The following is a 22,912-nucleotide window of genomic DNA, read 5'->3' as shown; positions in this document are numbered from 1 at the left end:
CCATCAAAGGGTTTCTAACTGATGTATAGATAAATAAAATTAATTCTTTAGACTGGCATTGTCCAGAAGAACTTTTGCAATGATAATACTTAAAATCTGTGCTATCTGTCTGATACACTAGCTACTGTTGAGTCCATGGGGTAGATGAGACTGAGAAAATGACTCTCTAGTTTTATTTCCTTTTAATTTAAAATGAAATAAACTCTAGTGACTACTAGAGCATATAGTAGTCAGCATAGCTGACATATAGTAGGCAGCATAGCTTTAGACCATGGTACAGATTGCAAGTCTTCCCAGTAGCTCAAATGGTAAGGAATCTGCCTGCAATTCAGGAGACCTGGGTTCGACCCCGGGTCAGGAAGATCCTCTGGAGAAAGGAATGGCAGTCCACTCCAATATTCTTGCCTGGAGAATCCCATGGACAGAGGAGCCTGGTGGGCTACAGTCTGTGGGATCGCAGAGTCGGACACGATTGAGCAACTAACAGTGCTACTACAGCAATAAGGGTGGAATGACCCAAACCTACATTCCCAAGGAGTCTGAGTCCTTAGTCATTCTGCCTCTTTTTGGTGTCTGTAAGTTTTCCATTAACCTTTACTATTGGAAATGCTAACAGGTGCCTCATATCTGGCTTCTGTACATAGTCCACTTTGCCTCCATTGCCTATGGCAGTGTGATACCAATCAGGATCAACCACTCCATCAGTAAACCCTGTTTTTTGCCTGTTGGTTCAGTAGCATAAATAATGAGCTCAAAATGGCCAGGGGGCAGTCTAATCTTCCAGTTCAGTAGAACCATTGTTGTGTCACCTGGTGCAGCCAGTAACCTTGTGGAGACTAAGATCTTTTAAACCAGTAGAGCTCAATATTGCCAGAATGGAAAGCAAAAATTCTTCAGGTGAGTTAATAGGTGTAATAGTGAGAGTAGCCACTCCTACTTCCTCCTCTTGATTCTGGGACCTTTGTAATCTGGTTATGAGGAATATAGCACCTGTGATTCAAAGTGTAGACGGCATCCTGTAAGGTAGAACCCCATTCTTCCAAGGGAAGTTTCCCCATTTGGCATTATAACTTAGTCTTCAGTAAAGCATTCTTCCTTTCAACTAAGCCAGGCATTTCTGGGTGATGGGGTGTGTGGTAAGATCAGATGATTCAGTGGTCCTGAGCCCATTGGTGTATGAATTTCTTTTGCTGTGAAGTATGTTCTTTGACCAGACACAATACTGTTAGAATGCCGTGATGGTGGATAAGGCACTCTGTGAATTTATATATGGTAAGGCTGGCAGAGCCATTGTGGTCAAAGAAGGCAAATCCATATCTAGAATATGTGTTTATTCCAATAAGTACAAATATCTGCTCCCTCCTTGATGGAAGAAGTCCAGTGTAATCAACCTACCATCCGGGTGTATGCTATCTCCCTGGGAAATGGTATTTTATAGGGCATTTAATGTTGATCTCTGCTGTTAAAAGATTAGGCACTCAGCAGTAGGGTTAACCAGGTCTGCCTTGCTAAGAGGAGCCCATGCATAGCCTCCATTCTTGCCTCCATGGCCAATTTTTTCATGAGCCTATTGAGGAAACACTGAGATGGCTGGGAAAAGAGGCTAATTGATATTAATAGTGTATATCATTTTGTTCACTCTTATTAAGAGTCTCCTTTACAGTGGATGCAGCTTGGTAAGCATTCATGTGAGATAGGCTTCCCTAATAGCTCAGTTGGTAAAGAATTCACCTGCAATGCAGGAGAACCCAGTTTGATTCCTGGGTCAGGAAGATCTGCTGGAGAAGGGATAGGCTACCCATTGCAGTGTTCTTGGGCTTCCCTTGTGGCTCAGCTGGTTAAGAATCCGCCTGCAATGTGGGAAACCTGGGTTTGATCCCGGGTTGGAAAGATTCCCTGGAGAAGGGAAAGGCTACCCACTCCAGTATTCTGGCCTAGAGAATTCCATGGACTGTATAGGCCATGGGATCACAAAGAGTCGGACACAACTGAGTGACTTTCACTTCACTTTGATGTGAGATAAATATTGTCAAATCCTATGCCCATTCTAAGAGACCCATCCACATACTTTTTCCCTATCTTTTCTTGTCACTATCTTGCAGTCCTGTGCCTTCCAAGTCCCTGACCTTCCAGCTAACCCTTAGCAACTGCTCATGAATGAGTCTGAATGTGTACTTCTGGTTATGTCTATTTCAGACACAAGGACAAACCAAATGTACTGTTCCAAGTCCTGAATATTCATGGTTTGTAAGGCGCAGATCTCAAAATCAATAAGTGGTTAAGAGCACCAGCTCTAGAGCCTGGCTGCCTGTGTGCAAATTCTACCAGTTCCATTTGTGCCTTAGTCTACTGGTCTTGGGGAGTCTTCTGGAGAGGTGGGGGGTGGGGGTCACTTGGGGACACGGACACTGGTGGCAGACACATTGGGCAACATTAAACCAAGTGAACACTCCCAGCAATTGTCAGTGGATCATTAGTGCTATGACATATCTTCACGGGAGATTTTGAATATGGCAAGTCTTCTAAATTTTTTCTAATGAGGAATGCTTATTTTAGTCTAGTGATTATCAGTAGATCTCAACAAGAGCAGTGTGGTCCCTCTAAAGTGCAATTTAGAAACTTGTCAGGGTAGGTATTTTGATTGCCTCAGTGAGTGAGGGTGCTATAAGTAGATGTCTTGCAATGTCTGAGACTGTTCAGAGCAATGGAGGCCTGTATCCCCACTGACTTTTGTATGTACCATGGGCTAACCCCTCTCCAAATATAAATTGATAGTTTTGTAGTACATATTTGTACTAAAGAACTTGTACTAAAGCAAAAAGCTTATTAAGCTAGAAGGCTGTTTTCTGAGTTTTCTCTTGCTGCATGACAAAATAACAAACTTAGCAGCTTAAAACCACACTCATTTGTTAGCTCACAGCTCTATAAGAAACTGGGCTTGGCTGGGCTTTCTGCTCAGGGTCTCACAAGACTGGAATCAAGACTGGATTGGCTTCTGTCTGGGGCCCCTGGGGAAGAATCTGCTTCTAAGCTTATTCAGCTTGTTGACAGAATACACATACCTGTGGTTGTAGGTCTGAGGTCCCATTTCCTTGCTAGCTGTCAGCTGGAGGTCACACCTTTCTCCTAGAGGCTCTCCAGTCCCTGCACATGGCCTCCTCCGGCTTCTAAGCCAGAAATGGCATATTGAATATCTTGTTCCTTGAATATCTTTGACTTCCTCTTCTACCACCAGCTGGAGAAAACTGCTTTTAAAAGACTGGCCCGGTTGGATCAGGCCTATCCGTATAATCTCTGTACCTTAAAGTCCATTGACTTCAGAGTTTTAACTACATTTGCAAAATTCGTACCCTGTGGTACCTTGTTTAGTGTTTGATTGGCTAACTTAGGAACAGGAATCTTAAGGGAATCATCTTTACTATTCTGCCTACCACAGTTGGAATGAAGAGGGAACTTAAGTGAAATAAAGATATCTCAAAATTGAGTAATTTGTTCACTGCACACTCTGTTCTGTAAGCATTATAGCATTTTCAGCTGGCATAGTTAGTTGAAAAGGATTTCAGTGCAATAGTGTTATAACTGCAAAAGGAATGAAACTGACTAAAAATATGAAACAGACTTGAGATTCCTGTTCAGACTTTTGGTTAATGGCAACACATGTAATGCAGGAATCTCATTCAATTCCTTTAATATAACTAATAGTATTTTATATTGCCCTTGTTTGAATCACTTTCTTCCTAAAACTACTCGAGGTCTATTACACAACCACGTTATCACATCATCTCAGTATTTTCATTAGTTTTTTTTTTTTTTTTGTCTAATCCATATTCTTTTCCTTGTCATACCATTCAGAGTATATCGTCTCCAAGTTCTTTTTACAGAGTAGGCACAGGCTATATGTCTCAATGGGATTTCAAGTGAGAAGGATAAGTTTTTGGTGATACGTTCTTACTACCCTATCCTGGGACATTATCTAGGGGATTATTTTGACATCACACAAATAAATAAGACCTAGCATGATTTGTGATAATGTTTATACTTCCTCATTTCCTCTACTTTGTTATTTACTTGCTATCATTATTTTAACTTCAGTTAAGATTATTTCCCTATGTTCATTATTGTCTTAATACTGTTTCTAGTCTAGTGCTGGCCTGTAGCTCTGTTCTGTTATTTTCCTATTCTTGCCCAAAGTGCTTTCTGATATTCTCATTTTTAAATCCAAGCTTATTCATCATAAGTTCATACCTGTATCTGAGTGCTTCATTATGTCATTGTGTTCCCAAGCATTTATATGTGGAAATACATGTTTTTTAAAATAAACAGCTTTCTTCTTATTTCTAATTTACATGTCAGTTAGGATGTTGTTTATTTGTTTTCATTTTTGTGTAGGTTAGTTATACCATTTCTGAATTATGTAGTAAAGGAGGCATTATAAATATGTGATTAAAAGGGGGAGATTGGGTCTCATATGACTAAGATCTGTTCTGTCACACAAAGAAGATATGCTCGGCCTTAAGTGTTACATATCCTTTTCTGCAGTGTCCTATTGTGAATCAGCAGCCTGGATGTCTTGCCACATACATGAATAGAGTAGGTTTTCTGTCTAGGCACCATCATCTGTCTTGTCTCAAGGATGCTCGTTGCTCATCTTTCATTCCATTTCAGTTTAATCAGCGCATTGCTTAGTTTTCCTTAATTTTGCAATAGGAGGTTCAGCTTATCTTGTAATATTCACACATTTGAGATTCTTAGTAGTCTTTTCTTTTGAAAAATGTAAGATTTGAAGTCTAGTAATTCTTTTGTTCTGTTATCAGTTATCAACAAATTTGTGCAGCTTAATTTTTTTTTTATCCAAGCCACCCTCTGCCCCACTCTCTTCAAAAAAGACTTAGCAGAATAGTAGACTTGAGTACAGAGTCTTACTAGGCATGTTGTAGATAAAGCTAAGTCTTATCAAGTTATAGTTTTTGCAGATATAACTAATGTACAGTGAAATGATAGAAAAAGCGGTAAGTAGACTAGAAATAAAATCTAGGTTCTTGATCCTGAATATCACTTACTACCTTGTTTAAGTTGGACAACTTTTCTAAGTCTTCATTTTTTCATCTGGAAATAGAGGTTTGTGTCCTGCCCATCTGCCAGGGTTATTGTTAGTTCAAACAACACAATGACAGCCACAGAAATGTAAATTCTAAAATGTACTGCAATAGTTGTTAGTCTTATCATCCAGAAAAACTTTGGCCATTAAATCAATCTTGTAGATGGCTTCAAATTACTTTAGTACTACCACCCAGGTTAAAGTGCTAGATACAGGATGAATTAGAAAGGAATTTGGAAAAACCTAATTGGCTGGTTAGATGGCCATTGAGGTAGAGAGGAGATAGCAGTCTGATCTATGCACTGGAAATAAAAAACTGGGGAAGATGTGCCAGAAGCATTGGCAGGACTCGGAAACTTGCTTGATTTGGGGGTGAGGGAAAGGAAAGAGCAGTTGAACTGAGAGTGGGAGGTTGGTGGTCAAGAGGCAGGTAGGTATGAAAGAAAGAGAGGGTGAACTACCTGTTGAAGCGTGCCAATCTGGCTTTAGATGTCCAAAGGAATGTGGGGCTGGAGTTCAAAGAGATCTGGGGTTAGAGATTAGATGGGGCCCAAGGGTGGAGCTTTGTGGAATGAATGTCTGCATTGAAGGGCCTGCCAGGCAAGGAAGGTGTCTTCTGATCCTGTGTTGCATAGTCTGTGACAGTTCTGTACAGTGTGGCACAGGGGACTTGTACACTACTGCTCTTACCAGTTTATGTCTTATAAAAGAAGTCATTGACATCTGCTAAACTATTGGGTGAGATTCACTCCTTAGGAAATCCTCCACAGATAAAGAAACTAAAAATGAACAAAAAACTGAATAAGAATTTGCATTTTGTCAAATACCCTATAGGGAAGTTTAAAAATGGAATGTTCATTTTTCAAATTCAGTACTACTGGCAGACACTGCCCTATTCTGAGTGAAGGCTAATTTGTATGAAATAAAGCTATTAATATAATATTATTGATCTTTACTAATTCTCTTTCCCCCCTTTTTTCTCTCCAGATTTTACATTGTGCAATAGGTAAGTATGGAATCCCCCCACCCGCTACTTACATACTGTGAATTCTGCTTTTTTTTTTAAGTCATAAATAATAGGTTGATTAGATTCTTACTGAACATTAAAAAAACTAAACTTTAATCATTATTCATAAAATTGTTTAGGCTCTTGGCTTCTAAAATCATAGGTACTATTTAGATGTTCATTGAACAGTTTATTAAATGCCATGGCTATTTTTCTGTGTCATTTTAAAAAGGTTTCTACCTTTTGAATAAAGGATAAATAAACAGTAACATATTTATAACCATGTGACTTGGGGTGCTAGACTTTGTTGAAAGCCCTCTGTGATTATTTGAATGTTATATACTCTTCCTTATCTTTTAAAATGGAGTACTGTGTATATTGCCTACCTCATAGATGAATATTTAATGTAAGTGAGAGGGATTGGAAAGTACAAAGGGTTATACAAATGTGAAGGATTTTTACTAAAAGCAGATGCAGTGTGTTTCCTTTTGGGGGAATGGGGAGGGTTATCAAATTCTGCTGTGGAATTGAGGCAAAGCTTATAGTCGCGGGTGGCTAGACTCCTCGCAGCAGAAATCAATTTTGGAAAGTTGACAGACCCTGCGGAGTAAGCGTGTGGTGGTTGCTGTCTGTATATTTGGATTTCTTACTCCAACGGAGGATTCGAAGTTGATAACTCATTGAGAAGCACCAAAGGTCTGAAAACTCCAAAACTGTGCATTCAAACCGTTATGGCTTTCTCTGCATCTATTGAGATAATCATATGGTTTTTATCTTTCAATTTGTTAATGTGGTGTATTACATTGATTGATTTGCGGATATTAAAGAATCCTTGCATTCCTGGGATAAAGCCCACTTGGTCATGGTGTATGATTTTTTTTAATATGTTGTTGGATTCTGTTTGCTAGAATTTTGTTAAGGATTTTTGCATCTATGTTCATCAGTGATATTGGCCTGTAGTTTTCTTTTTTTGTGGCATCTTTGTCTGGTTTTGGAATTAGGGTGATGGTGGCCTCATAGAATGAGTTTGGAAGCTTACCTTCATCTGCAATTTTCTGGAAGAGTTTGAGTAAGATAGGTGTTAGCTCCTCTCTAAATTTTTGGTAGAATTCAGCTGTGAAGCCATCTGGCATGGAAGCAACCTAGATGCCCATCAGCAGATGAATGGATAAGGAAGCTGTGGTACATATACACCATGGAATATTACTCAGCCATTAAAAAGAATTCATTTGAACCAGTCCTAATGAGATGGATGAAGCTGGAGCCCATTATACAGAGTGAAGTAAGCCAGAAAGATAAAGAACATTACAGCATACTAACACATATATATGGAATTTAGAAAGGTGATAACGATAACCCTATATGCAAAACAGAAAAAGAGACACAGAAATACAGAACAGACTTTTAGACTTTGTGGGAGAATGTGAGGGTGGGATATTTCAAAAGAACAGCATGTATACTATCTATGGTGAAACAGATCACCAGCCCAGGTTGGATGCATGAGACAAGTGCTCCGGCCTGGTGCACTGGGAAGACCCAGAGGAATCGGGTGGAGAGGGAGGTGGGAGGGGGGATAGGGATTGGGAATACATGTAAATCCATGGCTGATTCATATCAATGTATGACAAAACCCACTGGGGAAAAAAAAAAAAAAAAAGAATACCCATCCAAAAAAAAAAAAAAAACCGTTATGGCCCTGATCAATATAATTGATAAATGAAATGGGTACTTATTCTATTTGGGGCCCTGAGGAATTCAGAGATGAGGAGACTTACAGTTCAGGTGGAAACCCAGCAAGCTCTCCACCGCGGGCCATAGAGGGATCACTCTGATACCTGGGCTCTATTTCTTTTAAAGAAGACAAATATCTTCTTTATAAAGAATTGTACCTCATCTATTTTCTCACTAGAAGGAGGTCTGCAGTTAGGAATTTCTGAAATGATTTGCAGAATTTTGTATGAATGTGCCTATGTTTATTTTGGGAAGGCAGGTAGAATTCATAGCTTTCATAGATTCTCAGAGTAAGTATGTGATTCAAAAGGTTAAGAAAGGGTGCTTTAGCACCTTTAAGCAAGAGATTTGAAAAGAGCTTGGAGACTCATTTGTTTTCAGATGGTCTGAGCTTTACCAGAGAGGTTAAGGGACCTGGACCAGGTCACATGGTCACTAAATGGTATAACCTCATTTGGGACATGGCCAGTCTGAGCCAGAGCCCACCTGCCTGACTTTATTTTATGGTGATTGGGTTTCAGCTAGTGTATAATCTTTGGTACGTTCCCTTTTTAGTCCTTTATCTATAGTTTTGAGATGAAAAATGTGTCGCTTCTTAAATGCTTAAATTTGCAGATTGGGGAATATATTCAGCCAGAGTTCTGGAACCACTTCAGGCCTCTCCACATGACTCAGCCCTGTGCCCCCAGGCTCTCCGAGTCTCTTAACCTTCAGCTGCCTCTGTGTAAAGCTCTTAGATGTGTGTTTTGCGTGTTTTAGTATTTTAATTATTATTTAATTGTATTTTAATACCCACATTTCTTGCATCTCTCTCATATTCTCAGGCCTCTTTATAAAATTTCTACTCCTAGAAATAAAATTTGGGGCAAGTATATTTATTCATTCACACCAAGAACTTGATTGAATGCCTCCCAGATGGGGCAAGACACTGATGGGTAGTGGGAGCAGAGAGGTAAATAGGCACAGACTTAGGCTCAGGAGGCCCACAGTCAGATGGCCACCCCTCGGAGCTTCTCTAATGGGATGCACTCTGAGGACTAGCATCTGTGTCACGCTCTGCTGTGACGGTTCATTGACCGGTGTCCCTTGGTCTTTGTGTGGTGCCCGACACACAGGAGATACTTTAAAATTCCTTCTTATTTTCTCAAGAACCTTGTTCAATGAGTGATTCTGTCTCTTGCATCATCACCCTTTGTCATCTGCCTTTTCCATCTCAGCTCACAAGAATGCTCCATCCTGAAAATAATTTTTAACCTAACCTTTGACCCTGCCTTCCTCCCTTGTTACTGCATAATTCCTCTGCATCCCTTTGACCAGGCTCATCAATTCTGCCCCCTCTCCCTACCCACACTCCCATAGCCAGGTGGTCATCAGGTTTTCTCAGTTCTGTTCCCTAAATAGTTCTCAGAGTCTCCTGTTTTTTCCAGTCCTATTCAGGACCCGAGTATGTCTTATCTGGATTCCCACATGGATCTCCCTGAACTTGTAGGCTTATGATATTAATATTAGTAATAATAACAGCGAACATTATAATGAGTATTTACTATGTCCCAGGGCTTTACGTTTATTATTTGTTTACTTCCCAATTTACAGTTGACAAGACTGAGGCATAGAAGGTTTTATATCTCTCCAAGGTTCATGTAGCTAATAAGCCCTAGAGCTGGAAGTTGAACCTATGGCTCTGTGGCTATAAGTCTGCTTACATCTCTCAAGGGATTTAGTTAAAAGATAATTCTGACCATGTCACTTGTGTGCTTAAAACCCTTCACTGGTTTAAACTTCTTCATGATTTGGACCCTGCCCACCTCCCTAGTCTTACCGGTATCCCTGCCTCTCACTGCATGCTTCAGCAACCCTGACCTCATGGTACCCCACAGCATCCCCCCCACAACCCCGCCACCATAAGCCATGCTACTGCACTATTTCTTACCTCTGGTCTGTGCCCAGCCTTTGTGCTCTGCCTGTAGTGGTAGCCCACCCTCTGCAGCAGGCAACTTCCCCCAGTAAACTCTCCTGCCACCCACTGGCTAGATTATATACCATTCCTCACTTTCCTCTAATACCCTGCAACTCTTTTATTGCACTTTCCACAATATATTATGGTCTGTCACTGTACCTGTATCTTTCACCAACATCACTGAATGTTTCTGAGACTGGGAATAGTTTCCTGTTGATTTCTGTGTCTTAACACTTAACAGTTCATGGCTCCTAATGGGAGCTTGGTGAACGTTTGATCATAATCCTACTAAATTCTAAATGACATTTTCCAAAACTTGTTTCAAAATGTTTTCAGTTGCTTAAGATTCAATAAGAATAATCATAAGTAAGCTCTTTTTAGCATTGGCCTAAAGGCAGTCCTTTATTGCTTTTTTTACTCATGACTTGAGTTTACTTTGGGAATGATGGTTTATTTTCCTGTGTCTTTCTGAAACTTCACTGTACCAGCTTGGTCTTTTAGAAGCTTGTTTTAGTTTGAGATGTCTTTAGTTTGTGTATTGTTGGTAAGAAATGTAGACCTCAGTCAGACCTGGGTTACTTATTAGCTGTGAGTTTCAAGATGTTACAACTTCTGTGTGCCTTTGTTTCTTCTTCAATAAATGGAGGATAATAATACCTACCTCTTAGGTTATTGTGAAAATAGGACATGCATGTAAAACATGCATGAGAAAATGGTAGCTATTAACAATAATAATGTCATGGAATGTTAAAAGTTTTATTCTGTCCCTAATGTAATGTTCCATATTTAGATTAATATAACTTTTCCATATTCTGACTTTTCCTCAATTGCAGTTTCTGTGTAAGTGAGGACTTCAGGGCCGCCTGTTCTTAGTATGGGTTGGAGTTGCTTGTTCATAGTTTTGACAGTGAAACAGTAAACTAAAATTCCACATGGGGGATTCATTTCTGTGAGAAAGTCAGGCCTCTATCTTTCCAAATGGGTTTCTTTGTCCCAGCTTCTGATAATGCAGGAACAAGATTTCTTTTGGTGAGGAGCAAATGATAGCCCATTTGAATACATGTTGAGGACATATTTTTTTTTAATTAAGGTGTAATTGGCATATAACATTGTACTAGTTGCAGGTATACAACATAATGATTTTATATATGTATATATTGTGAAATGATCACCACAATAAGTTAATGTTCATCACCTCGTATATTTACAGCTTTTTTCTTGTAATAAGGACTTTTAAGGTCTGTTCTCTTCGCAACTTTCAAGTATATAATAGAGTGTTACTGACTATAGTGGCCATGCTATGCGTTACACCCCCAGGACTTACTTATGTTATAACTAGAAGTTTGTACCTTTTGCCCACTTTCATTCATTCCCCCGACCCCAGGCCCTGCCTTTGGCAACCCCCAGTCTGTTCTCTGTATCTTCGAGTTTGGGTTTTTCCCCCTAGATTTCATGTACAAATGAGATCATACACTGTCTTTTTCTGGGATAGTATTTCTTAAATGCTATGGTTGCAGCCCTCAGCTCAAGATTTGTAGTGATTTTATTTATGCAGTGTTTTTCTTTCTGGAAATGAGGATTTTAAACCCAATTGGTACACATCTTTTACAAGGCTGCAAAGAAGAGTTGTGGTTTTCTTAATCATGTGGTACAGTTTATGTTGAAAGAAGTATCTGCTTTTCTGTGTTTTGCTCAGATTAGATTGTGGAAGAGGCATACTGGATGTGAGTGGTTCTCAGCTGACTCTGGAGTATGGTTACCTCACTTTGTTGGGCTAGAAGTTAGAGGTAGAGGGATGGGAACTGGTGACACTGGTAAGATGTGACCTTGTGCGTTTGGTGAATCTTTGTGTTGAAGCTTATTGTTGTTGTTGAGTCGCACAGTCATGTCTAACTCTTCGCAACCCCATGGACTGTAGCACGCCAGGCTTCCCTGTCCTTCACCATCTCCCAGAGCTTGCTCAAATTCATGTCCATTGAGTCAGTGGTGCATCCAACCATCTCATCCTTTGTCGTCCCCTTCTCCTCTTGCCTTCAATCTTTCCCAATATCAGAGTCTTTTCCGATAAGTGTTGGAACTTACATTGTCAGTATAAATAACTTTAGAAGTTCTTGATTGAAAACTGTAGAACAGGAGCCCAGTCATAGCCCAGAGGGTATTGTGTCTGAAGTTGAGTATTAGTACTCTAATATCATCAACAGACAAGGACAGAAGCCCTCACTTAGATAGGCCAGATTTGTGGTTTCAAATATTTGCTGTATGTTCCAGCTTGCGCACCTCTCTCAGACTGATGACACTTCGGTTTTTTTTTTCCCATAAGGCAAATAATAATGTGTATTTTAAGCTGAATATCATAAATGAAATAATATAAACAATACAAAAGTAATACACAGAAATAGTAATGTCACAAATAACAAAATGAAAGCTATAATTTGAAAAGTCATTTTTTAAAGTTAAACTTTGATTTTAAAATGTCACATTCATAAAAACAATATAGGTAAGCATTCCTTCCTTGCAAATATGAGTCATCAAATTTCTGAGCTGACACTTTTTGGGGAAGCCTGATTCCAGCTCCCCAATCGATAAAAGGTGTACAAGTTTCTAAAGGATGACCAGCTCCAAGGGAGCCTCCTTTCGAAGACAAAATAAACTTCTGTTTATTTTTTAAAAGTGAATTATAAGAAATTTGTAATTACCTTACAGAGGTAGCATATGGCTTCAGACTGATTTTATTAAGTAACAAATGATGCCAAGGAGGAAAGGGGCAGCTCCTGAAGAGACAAGCACCGGAAGACCCAATCTCCTCCACCAGAAATCTCTCCCCTCCCAGCAGTGACAGAGAACTAAATCCTGTCCAAACTGTACACCTCCCATCTCCCCCTGCCCTACCCCCCAGAGGGTCAAGCATTCATCAGTCATTTCCAATGCAGTATTGGGAAGGAATAACCCTCACATATCACAGAAGCCAGACCCAGAACCCTCCATGGTGCAGCAAAAGAGAACTCTGAAAGGAAAGCATTGTGGAGGGAAGGGGTGATTCCCCCGGATCTGCTCACCTGGAATTCTGCTTTCACCCCGCATCCAACCCTCATAGGTATGGCTGGGGCACAGAAACAAAACTGCTTACCTTGGTTCCTCTTAGTCTAGTTGACATTTTTAAACAGAACTTTATCAAAAGTGAGAAAGAACAGAAAGGGAATGAGTATCAGAAACACAAACAATGTAAAAATAGTCATATTCCCAAAATACAAATGTCTGATCCTGAGATCTGTCTCCCATTTTGTTACTGGGAGCTGACAGGGGTCACACGGACCTTGCTGGCTCTCTTCCACCGTGTTTTTACTGGGCTCAACCCTGGGACCCGTTTCCCCAAGCCCATTTTCCTGGCTGGGGGAATAAAAGATGGTTCAGGTTTCCATTCAGAAGCTGCTTTCTGCCTGGGGGCATACTTAGTGGTGGTACTGGCAGGGGAAGGAGAAGCCCTTTGAGGTGGGGAAATGGCCTTGACCTTTCCCAGCAGGCCAGCCTGAGTCCATTGCCTGGAGGGCTGTCTGGATGCAGTGTGGAGGTCAGAGGCCTGGTCAGCTCCTTGCATTTCTTTGTCATTTATTAATAAGTATAGTCATTTCCCAGCATCCTGACACCAGAACTCCACCATAGCCATGTTCAAACTGTAATCTTTCCCAGATCACTGAAGCCCTTCAGAGCAGCCTAGCTTAGTCTCCCTCTGCTTTGGCACTTTGATTAGTCTGTTGCCTCCTGATCACATTTTTCCTCCTCCTCTCTAGACAGAGAGAGAAGAGGAAAGAAAGATAGTTTTAGCACCTGCATGTTCTGCTCCTTATACCCAGAGTTTCACTGTTCTCTGAATAAACTTTGTATTTTCACACTCCATAATTTTGTACATAAAATGTCCTTTGCCTGGAACACACAGCTCCCTAAGTTGTTCCCAGCTCTGTGTGAATGTACTGATGAAAGGAAGGTAGAAATAGGGCATGCTCATCAGGAGCCCAGAGTGCCTGAGCAGGGGAGGTGGGGGACTTACCCAGAGCTCATGCACACTGGGCTTAACCAGAACTCAACGGGCCCCAGGATTGAGCACAGTAAGAACAGGAAGGAAGTGAGCCAACACGGTCATGTGACCCCATGTCAGCTCCCAGTAACAAAAGGAGAGATAGATCTCAGGATCAGAGAGCCTCCTGGCACCTAGCAAGCACTCAGTAAGCTGTAGTGGCTTCTCCATTGGTTGTTAGTGGGCAAAATATAATCCCTGAGGATTTCTGTGTTCAGTTGGAGTTCAGAAGGGAAAGCCATGAAGAGAACCTAGATCAAGGAGTTTTACCCTTTGCCATCCTTGTAGGAACAGCTTGGGGGTTGGCTTAAATTGAAAGCTGTTATTGAGATTTGAGGTATTTAAAATCTCTTCTCTGTGAGGTAATATTATCTTGTTTTCCAGGCCATCAGGAATCAAGCTAAGGCAAACCAGCCCCACTTGAAATATCACTAGCTGTGTGACAAGTCAGCCATCCTCCCCCTAGGTGTTAGTTTTCACATCTGAAGAACTAGGAGTTGGACTAGATAATAGATAATCTCTTAACATTCCTTTCAGCTGGATGGTCTGAAATGCCGTGAAACTATGAAGTAGCCTTAGAGGTGTAGGTCAGTTATCTGAGCAGTGATAAAAAGGAGGCTGCGTGTGTGCTTAGTCACTTAAGTGCTGTCTGACTCTCTGCGACCCTGTGGCCCATGGCCTCCCAGGCTTCTCTGTCCTTGGGATTCCTTCTCCAAAAGGAGGCTGTACTAGATGTTTAAATATACCCGTGTGCTTGTGTGCTAAGTTGCTTCAGTTGTATCCAACTCTTTGTGACCCTATCGACTGTAGTCCACCAGGCTCCTCTGTCCATGGGATTCTCCAGGCAAGAAAACTGGAGTGGGTTGCCATGCCCTCCTCCAGGGGACCTTCCCAACCTAGGGATCGAACCCACATCTCTTATGTCTCCTTCATTGGCAGGTGGGTTCCAGGACCACCTGGAAAACCCCGTTTAAATATACCTATGATATGAATATTAGGAAACTTAAGTATAGTAGTTTTAGTACATTTTCCCTCTCAGTGCATTTTTTTTTTAATTGAAGTATAGTTGATTTAAAAGTTGCAGGTGTGCAATATAGTGATTCACAGTTTTAAAGGTTGTACTCCATTTATAGTTATTATAAAATATTGGCTGTATTCCCTATGCTGAACAATATATCCATATAGCTTACTTATTTTATACATGGTAGTTTGTAACTCTTAACCCCCCTACCCAATCCTGCCCTTCTTCGTTTCTCTCCCCCCACTGGTAACCACTAGTTTGTTCTCTATGTATGTGGGTCTGTTTGTTTTTGTTAAATTCACTTCGTTTCATTTTTGATTCTACATATAAGTGATTTTATACAGTATTTGTTTTTTCCTTTCTGACTTCCTTTACTTAGCATAATGTCCTCCAAGACTAACCATGCTGCAGCAAATGGCAAATTTTGATTCTTATTTATGGCTGAGTAGTATTCCATTTTATGTCTATAGCACATCTTTATTCATCTGCTGAGGGGCATTTAAGTTGCTTCCAGATCATGGCAATTGTAAATAATGCTGCTGCGAACATTGGTGAGCATGTATCTTTTCAAATTAGTGTTTGGGTTTACATCCAGGAGTGGAATTGCTGAGTCATATGGTAAGTCTATTTTAAGTATTAATGAGAAACCTCCATACTGTTTTCCACAGTGGCTGCACCAATTTACATTCCCACCAACAGTGTACAGAGGTTCCCTTTTCTCCACATCCTAACCAACATTTGTTGTATTCTTTTTGATCAGAGCTATCTGACAGGCTTGAGGTGATATCTCATTGTGATTTTGATTTGCATTTTCCCAGTGATTAGCAATATTGAACATCTTTCCATGTGTCTGTTGGCCATTTGCATGTCCTCTTTGGAAAAATGTCTATTGACTTCTGCTCACTTTTTAATCAAGTTGTTTAGTTGTTGTTTTTTTTTTTTGATGTTGAGCTGTATGAGCTGTTTCTCTATTTTGGACATTAGCCCCTTATAAGTTATATCATTTGCAAATATTTTTTCAAATTCAGTAAGTTCTGCTTTCTTTTTGTTAATGGTTCCCTTTGCTGTTCAAGAGGCTTTACGTTTAATTAGGCCCTATTTGTTTATTTTGCTTTCTCAATGCATTTTTTTTCCTTTATTTATTTATTTTTTTTTTCAGTGGGTTTTGTCATACATTGATATGAATCAGCCATAGAGTTACACGCATTCCCCATCCCGATCCCCCCTCCCCCCTCCCTCTCCACCCGATTCCTCTGGTCTTCCCAGTGCAACAGGCCCGAGCACTTGTCTCATGCAGTCCCACATCTTGGCTGGTGGATCTGTTTTCACCATAGATAATATACACATGCTGTTCTTTCGAAACTCCCACCCTCACCTTCTCCCACAGAGTTCCAAAGCTGTTCTGTAATCTGTGTCTCTTTTTTCTGTTTTGCAATATAGGGTTGTCCGTTACCTATCTTTCTAAATTCCATATATATGTGTTAGTAGGCTGTAATGGTCTTATCTTTCTGGCTTACTTCACTCTGTATAAGGGGCTTCCAGTTTCATCCAATACTCATTAGAACTGGTTCAAATGAATTCTTTTTAACACTGAGTAATATTCCATGGGTGTGTATGTACCACAGCTCCTTATCCATATCATACTGCTGAGGGCATCTAGGTTGCTTCCATGTCCTGGCTATTATAAACAGTGGCTGCGATGAACATTGAGGTGCACGTGTCTCTTTCAGATCTGGGTTTTCCTCGGTGTGTATGCCCAGAAGTGGGATTGCTGGGTCATATGGCAGTTCTATTTCCAGTTTTTTAAGAAATCTCCACACTGTTTTCCATAGCGGCTGTACTAGTTTGCATTCCCACCAACAGTGTAAGAGGGTTCCCTTTTCTCCACACCCTCTCCAGCATTTATTGCTTGTAGACTTTTGGATAGCAGCCATCCTGACTGGCGTGTAATGGTACCTCATTGTGGTTTTGATTTGCATTTCTCTGATAATGAGTGATGTTGAGCATCTTTTCATGTGTCTCAATGCATTTTGAAAGCACCATCAGAAAGTGAAATTAAATTTGGGAGAGGGACACTCACACTTTTTATGGCATGCATTTACCCATGATCATCACTAGATGGCACCCTTGTATTAGTAAGGAGATAAACGGCCCTTAAGGACTCCTGGAGGACGTCTAATGAAAATAGACAGTAGTGAATCAATAGCTGAAACTGAGGAATGAGCAAATTAACAAGAGAAAAGAGAAGTGGATGTTTTCCCATCAGTGTCTCATGACTTGATCATTAATATTTTAGGTAATGAAAAGCTGAAACTTCGAGCATTGCCCTGGAAATTCTCTTATAAATATTTTTTAATTATAGGCACAAGGTACCTTTAAAATTAAAAATTAGCTTAATTTGCTTAATTAAAAAGCTACAGGAAATGAAAGTATTTTAGAAGATCTTTGGTCAGATGGTTTGTGAGAGTCTGAAGTCAATAAACCTTCCACTTTTGTTCTTAGCTTCAAAAGCAAAGTTAGTCCAGCAAAGCTGGAAATACCATCTAGTAACCAAGTTAAGGAGAAGGCAATGGCACCCCACTCCAGTACTCTTGCCTGGAGAATCCCATGGATGGAGGAGCCTGGTAGGTTGCAGTCCATGGGGTCTCTAAGAGTCGGACACGACTGAGTGACTTCACTTTTACACATTGGAGAAGGAAATGGCAACCCACTCCAGTGTTCTTGCCTGGAGAATCCTAGGGATGGGGGAGCCTGGTGGGCTGCAGTCCATGGGGTCGCTAAGAGTCGGACACAACTGAGTGACTTCACTTCCATGCATTGGAGAAGGAAATGGCAAGCCACTCCAGTGTTCTTGCCTGGAGAATCCCAGGGATGGGGGAGCCTGGTGGGCTGACGTCTATGGGGTCGCACAGAGTTGGACACGACTGAAGTGACTTAGCAGCAGTAGCAGCAGCAACGAAGTTAACTCCATTGAACCAAACAGTGAAAGTTTAACAAAAGAATTCCTTGGTTTGTGAGTCCATGTTAGGAGTTAAATGGTAAATAATGTGTTAATGAAGGAAGCAAGAACTCTTTGGAATATCTGTATGATGTAGTATGTCTGACTTTTATAGTCTGTACAGCTTTTCTGGGAAAGGAATTTTTTCCTCTTCGTAGTGACCATCTTTCCACATATTTTTCTTTTAATAACAGTTCCTACCTCACTATGTTCTTTCAGTTAGTAGTCTACATTTGAGACTCACCCATTTCTTCACATGGTTAGAAAGTTCATTCTTTGTTATTCCTGAATAATAATAATATATATTAATAATATATATTATAATATATATTATATTAATAATATATATTATAATATATATTATATTAATAATATATATAATAATATATATTAAATATATTGTTAATATAATATATTATATTAATATATATATTCCACTGTATACAGTGGAATATATACAGTTTGTTTATCTGTTTACCTATTGAAGGACTCTTGGTTGCTTTCAGTTTGGGATGGTTATGGATAAAAGTGCTGTGAATATTTGTATGCTGGTTTTTGAAGGGATGAATACATCCTACTTCATGTTTACTGTCAACGTATAAATTTCAATATTTATCTATAAGCTTGTTCTAGATTTTTTTTAACCTTTTATATTCTTTCTTATGTTTTGTGTGAATGATCCATCTTGCACTGAGTGGTAATGTTAAAGTATCTACTTATTAATGTGTTTCCAGTTTTCCTGCCTTCTATAGCTTCTACTTTAACAAAGATAGTTGCTTTAGTATTTGGTAATATGTATTTGTAACTGTTGTAACTTCATTGTGAGTTACAGCTTTTAGCACTTAAAAAAATGTCTTTTATATGTGGCCTTTCTGAATCACTTTTGTATTAGCATAGAGTTGGATCTTGTTTTGTGACTCAATTTGAAAATCTCTTTCCTTTAGTAGGTGAATTAAACACATTTACAGTTATCCATAGGACAACATGTTCGGTGTTATTTTGTTGCATTTTTGTTGCAATTGCTACATACACTATTATTATTGTATTTACCTACATGATATGTTTTCTTTGCTTTTTAAAATATTTATTTTGGTGTTTAGAAGGTTTTGCAGTTGTTCTAGTGGTTACCTTTGCATTTATACCTTTCTAAAGGCCCTTAGTTCTTTGTATTCTTATTTAACCTGTTACTGTCTGGTTTGTCAGGTTTTAAATATTTGTTTTGACTCTCACCTATTGCCTGTGCAGTCAGTAAGCTTATCTACCTTCTTTTTTCCGCACTCCTTTCCCCTCCTATTTTTTTTACTTGTATTATTTCTACTTTGTCAGAACCTGAAACATTAGGAGCCTGGCGGCTGCAATCCCTGGGGCCACAGAGAGTCAGACAGGACTGAGCACAGTGACAATAACATTTACCTAGTCTCTCCCCGCCACCCCCCCACCCCATCCTGATCTTTGTTTCAGTTCACACTTTGAAATATCAAATGTTTACTGTCAGTCTTTCTCCCAAAGTTTTCTGTTATCTTTTAGTTGAATGAAATGTACCCTCTTGTGGTGTCAGGAACCATGAAGGGTCTGAGGTTTTACCCTACTTGTAAGTTAGCTGGTCACTGTTCCGTGGACGGTGGCAGCATGTAGCGGTCTGTGTTATAGGGACGACCATGGGGCCTGGGGAACCTGTTGCTTTTACGGTAAGTAGAAGCAGGCGTGCTCTTTGTTGTCAGGGTGGACACGACCTCATCCCTCAGGGTCACTCTGCTCAAACGCACACCTAAGAACTGACCTGGGTGAAAACCAGTCAGGCCTTGCCCTTGTGGCAGGTATATTCAGGGATGCTCAGGGCTCATGGCAGATTGCCTTTCCCAAAAGGTAGATTCTCAAGAAGAGCTTGTGGGCACAGTGTTTCCCTAGTTCATATATGTTTAAGACTCTTATAACCTTGATATTTTAAATATCAATTTGTTCAATATAAAATCCCTAGTTTACACTTTCTTCCCTTGAACTTCTTAAAAACGCTGCTCCATTATTGCCTTGCTTATATGTTTCTCCTGGGAAGTTTGATATCTTGCCCTTTTAAGATATTTTGTCTTTGTATCTGAAAATCATAAGGATTTTGTTTCCACCTTTATTGAGATGTTAAAAAATATGTGTATTTATAGTACACAGTATGGTTTTAGTATATATATACATTGTTAAATGATTGCACACTGGTGCTAATTAACATATCTATTACCTCACAGTTATTCTTTTTTGTGGTAGTGAGAACATTTAAGATTATTCTCTTAGCAGATTTCAGATATACAGTATACTCTTATTAACTAGTCACGATACTGTACATCCAACAACACAAGAGAAGACCCTACACATGGACATCACCAGATGGTCAACACTGAAATCAGATTGATTATGTTCTTTGCAGCCAAAGATGGAGAAGCTCTATACAGTTAGCAAAAACAAGACCAGGAGCTGACGGTGGCTCAGATCATGAACTCCTTATTGCCAAATTCAGACTTAAATTGAAGAAAGTAGGGAAAACCACTAGACCATTCAGGTATGACCTAAATCAAATCCCTTATGATTATACAGTGGAAGTGAGAAATAGATTTAAGGAACTAGATCTGATAGACAGAGTGCCTGATGAACTATGGACAAAGGTTTGTGACATTGTACAGGAGACAGGGATTAAGACCATCCCCATGGAAAAGAAATGCAAAAAAGCAAAATGGCTGTCTGAAGAGGCCTTACAAATAGCTGTGAAAAGAAGCGAAGCGAAAAACAAAGGAGAAAAGGAAAGATATTCCCATCTGAATGCAGAGTTCCAAAGAATAGCAAGGAGAGATAAGAAAGCCTTCCGGGCCGCTACCTGGCTGAGAAGTACGAGTGGGACGTGGCCGAGGCCCGTAAGATCTGGTGCTTCGGCCCTGATGGCACAGGCCCCAACATCCTCACGGACATCACCAAGGGTGTGCAGTACCTCAATGAGATCAAGGACAGTGTGGTGGCTGGCTTCCAGTGGGCCACCAAGGAGGGGGTGCTGTGCGAGGAGAACATGCGGGGCGTGCGCTTTGATGTCCATGATGTGATGCTGCACGCTGATGCCATCCACCGTGGGGGTGGCCAGATCATCCCCACGGCTCGGCGCTGCCTGTATGCCAGTGTGCTGACTGTCCAGCCCCGGCTCATGGAGCCCATCTATCTTGTGGAGATCCAGTGTCCGGAACAAGTGGTTGGTGGCATCTACGGTGTCTTGAACAGGAAGCGGGGTCATGTCTTTGAGGAGACCCAGGTGGCCGGCACGCCTGTGTTTGTTGTGAAGGCCTACCTTCCTGTCAATGAGTCCTTCGGCTTCACTGCTGACCTGAGGTCCAACACGGGCGGCCAGGCCTTCCCCCAGTGTGTGTTTGACCACTGGCAGATCCTGCCCGGTGACCCCTTTGACAACACCAGCCGCCCCAGTCAAGTGGTGGCGGAGACGCGCAAGCGCAAAGGCCTGTAAGAAGGCATCCCAGCCCTGGACAACTTCCTGGACAAGTTGTAGGCGGCCTCTGCTCAGCCCGCCATCGGGTGGGACTTGGTGCGGCCCTCGCGCCCAGGGACAGTGACCACAGCAACAAGCCCCCACATTCTCCACGACACCTCGAGGCTGTCCAGACCCAGTAATGCTCTGCCTGACAGGTTTCTGGGGCCCACTTCGTGCCATCGCTCAACATGAACACTTGATGCCGTTTCTTTTGATATTTATTTCCAGATTTCAGGGGCAGCAGAAGTGCCCTTGCAGCAGGGACTTATCTGGCCGGTGGGGATGGGGGAGGGGATGGGACAACCAATACTTTTTTGTTGAGAGGGAAACATAATGTCAAAAAAAAGTTAAAAATAAACGCATTAAGAGGTTTATTTGGGTAAATGGCCCATAGTGGATTTTCCTCCAGAAAGGGGGAAGAAACAAGCGGGTAGATGTTCTCTTTGGACAGAAGCTAGAAGGCAGGAAACCCCTCCCACACAGTGTCACTGAGCACCTCCAGCTGTATTAGTGCCATTGGAATAATAAACTTGACATGGTGGGAAAAAAAAGCCTTCCTCAGCGATCAGTGCAAAGAAATAGAGGAAAACAACGGAATGGGAAAGACTAGAGATCTCTTCAAGAAAATTAGAGATACCAAGGGAACATTTCATGCAAAGATGGGCTCGATAAAGGACAGAAATAGTATGGACCTAACAGAAGCAGAAGATATTAAGAGGTGGCAAGAATACACAGAAGAACTGTACAAAAAAGATCTTCATGACCCAGATAATCACGATGGTGTGATCACTCACCTAGAGCCAGACACCCTGGAACGTGAAGTCAAGTGAGCCTTAGAAAGCATCACTACGAACAAAGCTAGTGGAGGTGATGGAATTCCAGTTGAGCTATTTCAAATCCTGAAATACGATGCTGTGAAAGTATTGCACTCAATATGCCAGCAAATTTGGAAAACTCAGCAGTGGCCACAGGACTGGAAAAGGTCAGTTTTCATTCCAATTCCAAAGAAAGGCAATGCCAAAGAATGCTCGAACTACCACACAATTGCACTCATCTCACATGCTAATAAAGTAATGCTCAAAAGTCTCCAAGCCAGGCTTCAGCAATACATGAATAGAGAACTTCCAGATGTTCAAGCTGGTTTTAGAAAAGGCAGAGGAACCAGACATCAAATTGCCAACATTTGCTGGATCATAGAAAAAGCAAGAGAGTTCCAGAAAAACATCTATTTCTTCTTTATTGACTGTGCCAAAGCCTTTGACTGTGTGGATCACAATAAACTGTGGAAAATTCTGAAAGAGATGGGAATACCAGACCACCTGACCTGCCTCTTGAGAAACCTGTATGCAGGTCAGGAAACAACAGTTAGAACTGGCCATGGACCAACAGACTGGTTCCAAATAGGAAAAGGAGTACATCAAGGCTGTATATTGTCACCCTGCTTATTTAACATATATGCAGAGTACATCATGAGAAACGCTGGGCTGGAAGAAGCACAAGCTGGAATCAAGA

General features: G+C 40.8%; 2 protein-coding genes across 2 annotated transcripts in view; both read left to right on the top strand.

The window, feature by feature from the left end:
- Positions 1-22,912, top strand: part of HACD2 (3-hydroxyacyl-CoA dehydratase 2) — an 88,761-nt gene that overhangs the window by 8,793 nt on the left and 57,056 nt on the right. The window contains exon 3 of the mRNA XM_043473164.1: positions 6,086-6,104. Within this exon, the coding sequence (XP_043329099.1) occupies positions 6,086-6,104 (19 nt within the window). The remainder of the gene's footprint in view (positions 1-6,085; positions 6,105-22,912) is intronic.
- On the top strand, positions 20,720-21,942 carry LOC122444646 (elongation factor 2-like). The gene has a single exon (XM_043473165.1). The coding sequence runs from the start codon at positions 20,930-20,932 to the stop codon at positions 21,374-21,376; it is 447 nt and encodes a 148-aa protein (XP_043329100.1). The 5' UTR covers positions 20,720-20,929; the 3' UTR covers positions 21,377-21,942.

This window comes from Cervus canadensis, chromosome 7 (genome assembly GCF_019320065.1).
Source record: "Cervus canadensis isolate Bull #8, Minnesota chromosome 7, ASM1932006v1, whole genome shotgun sequence".
Taxonomy (NCBI): Eukaryota; Metazoa; Chordata; class Mammalia; order Artiodactyla; family Cervidae; genus Cervus; species Cervus canadensis.
Note: the sequence above shows the minus strand (reverse complement) of the source record. Positions and strands in the feature narration are given on the sequence as shown.

Coding starts and splice junctions, on each gene's coding strand:
- LOC122444646 (XM_043473165.1), top strand. CDS start 20,930: ATGCGGGGCGTGCGCTTTGATGTCCATGATGTGATGCTGCACGCTGAT.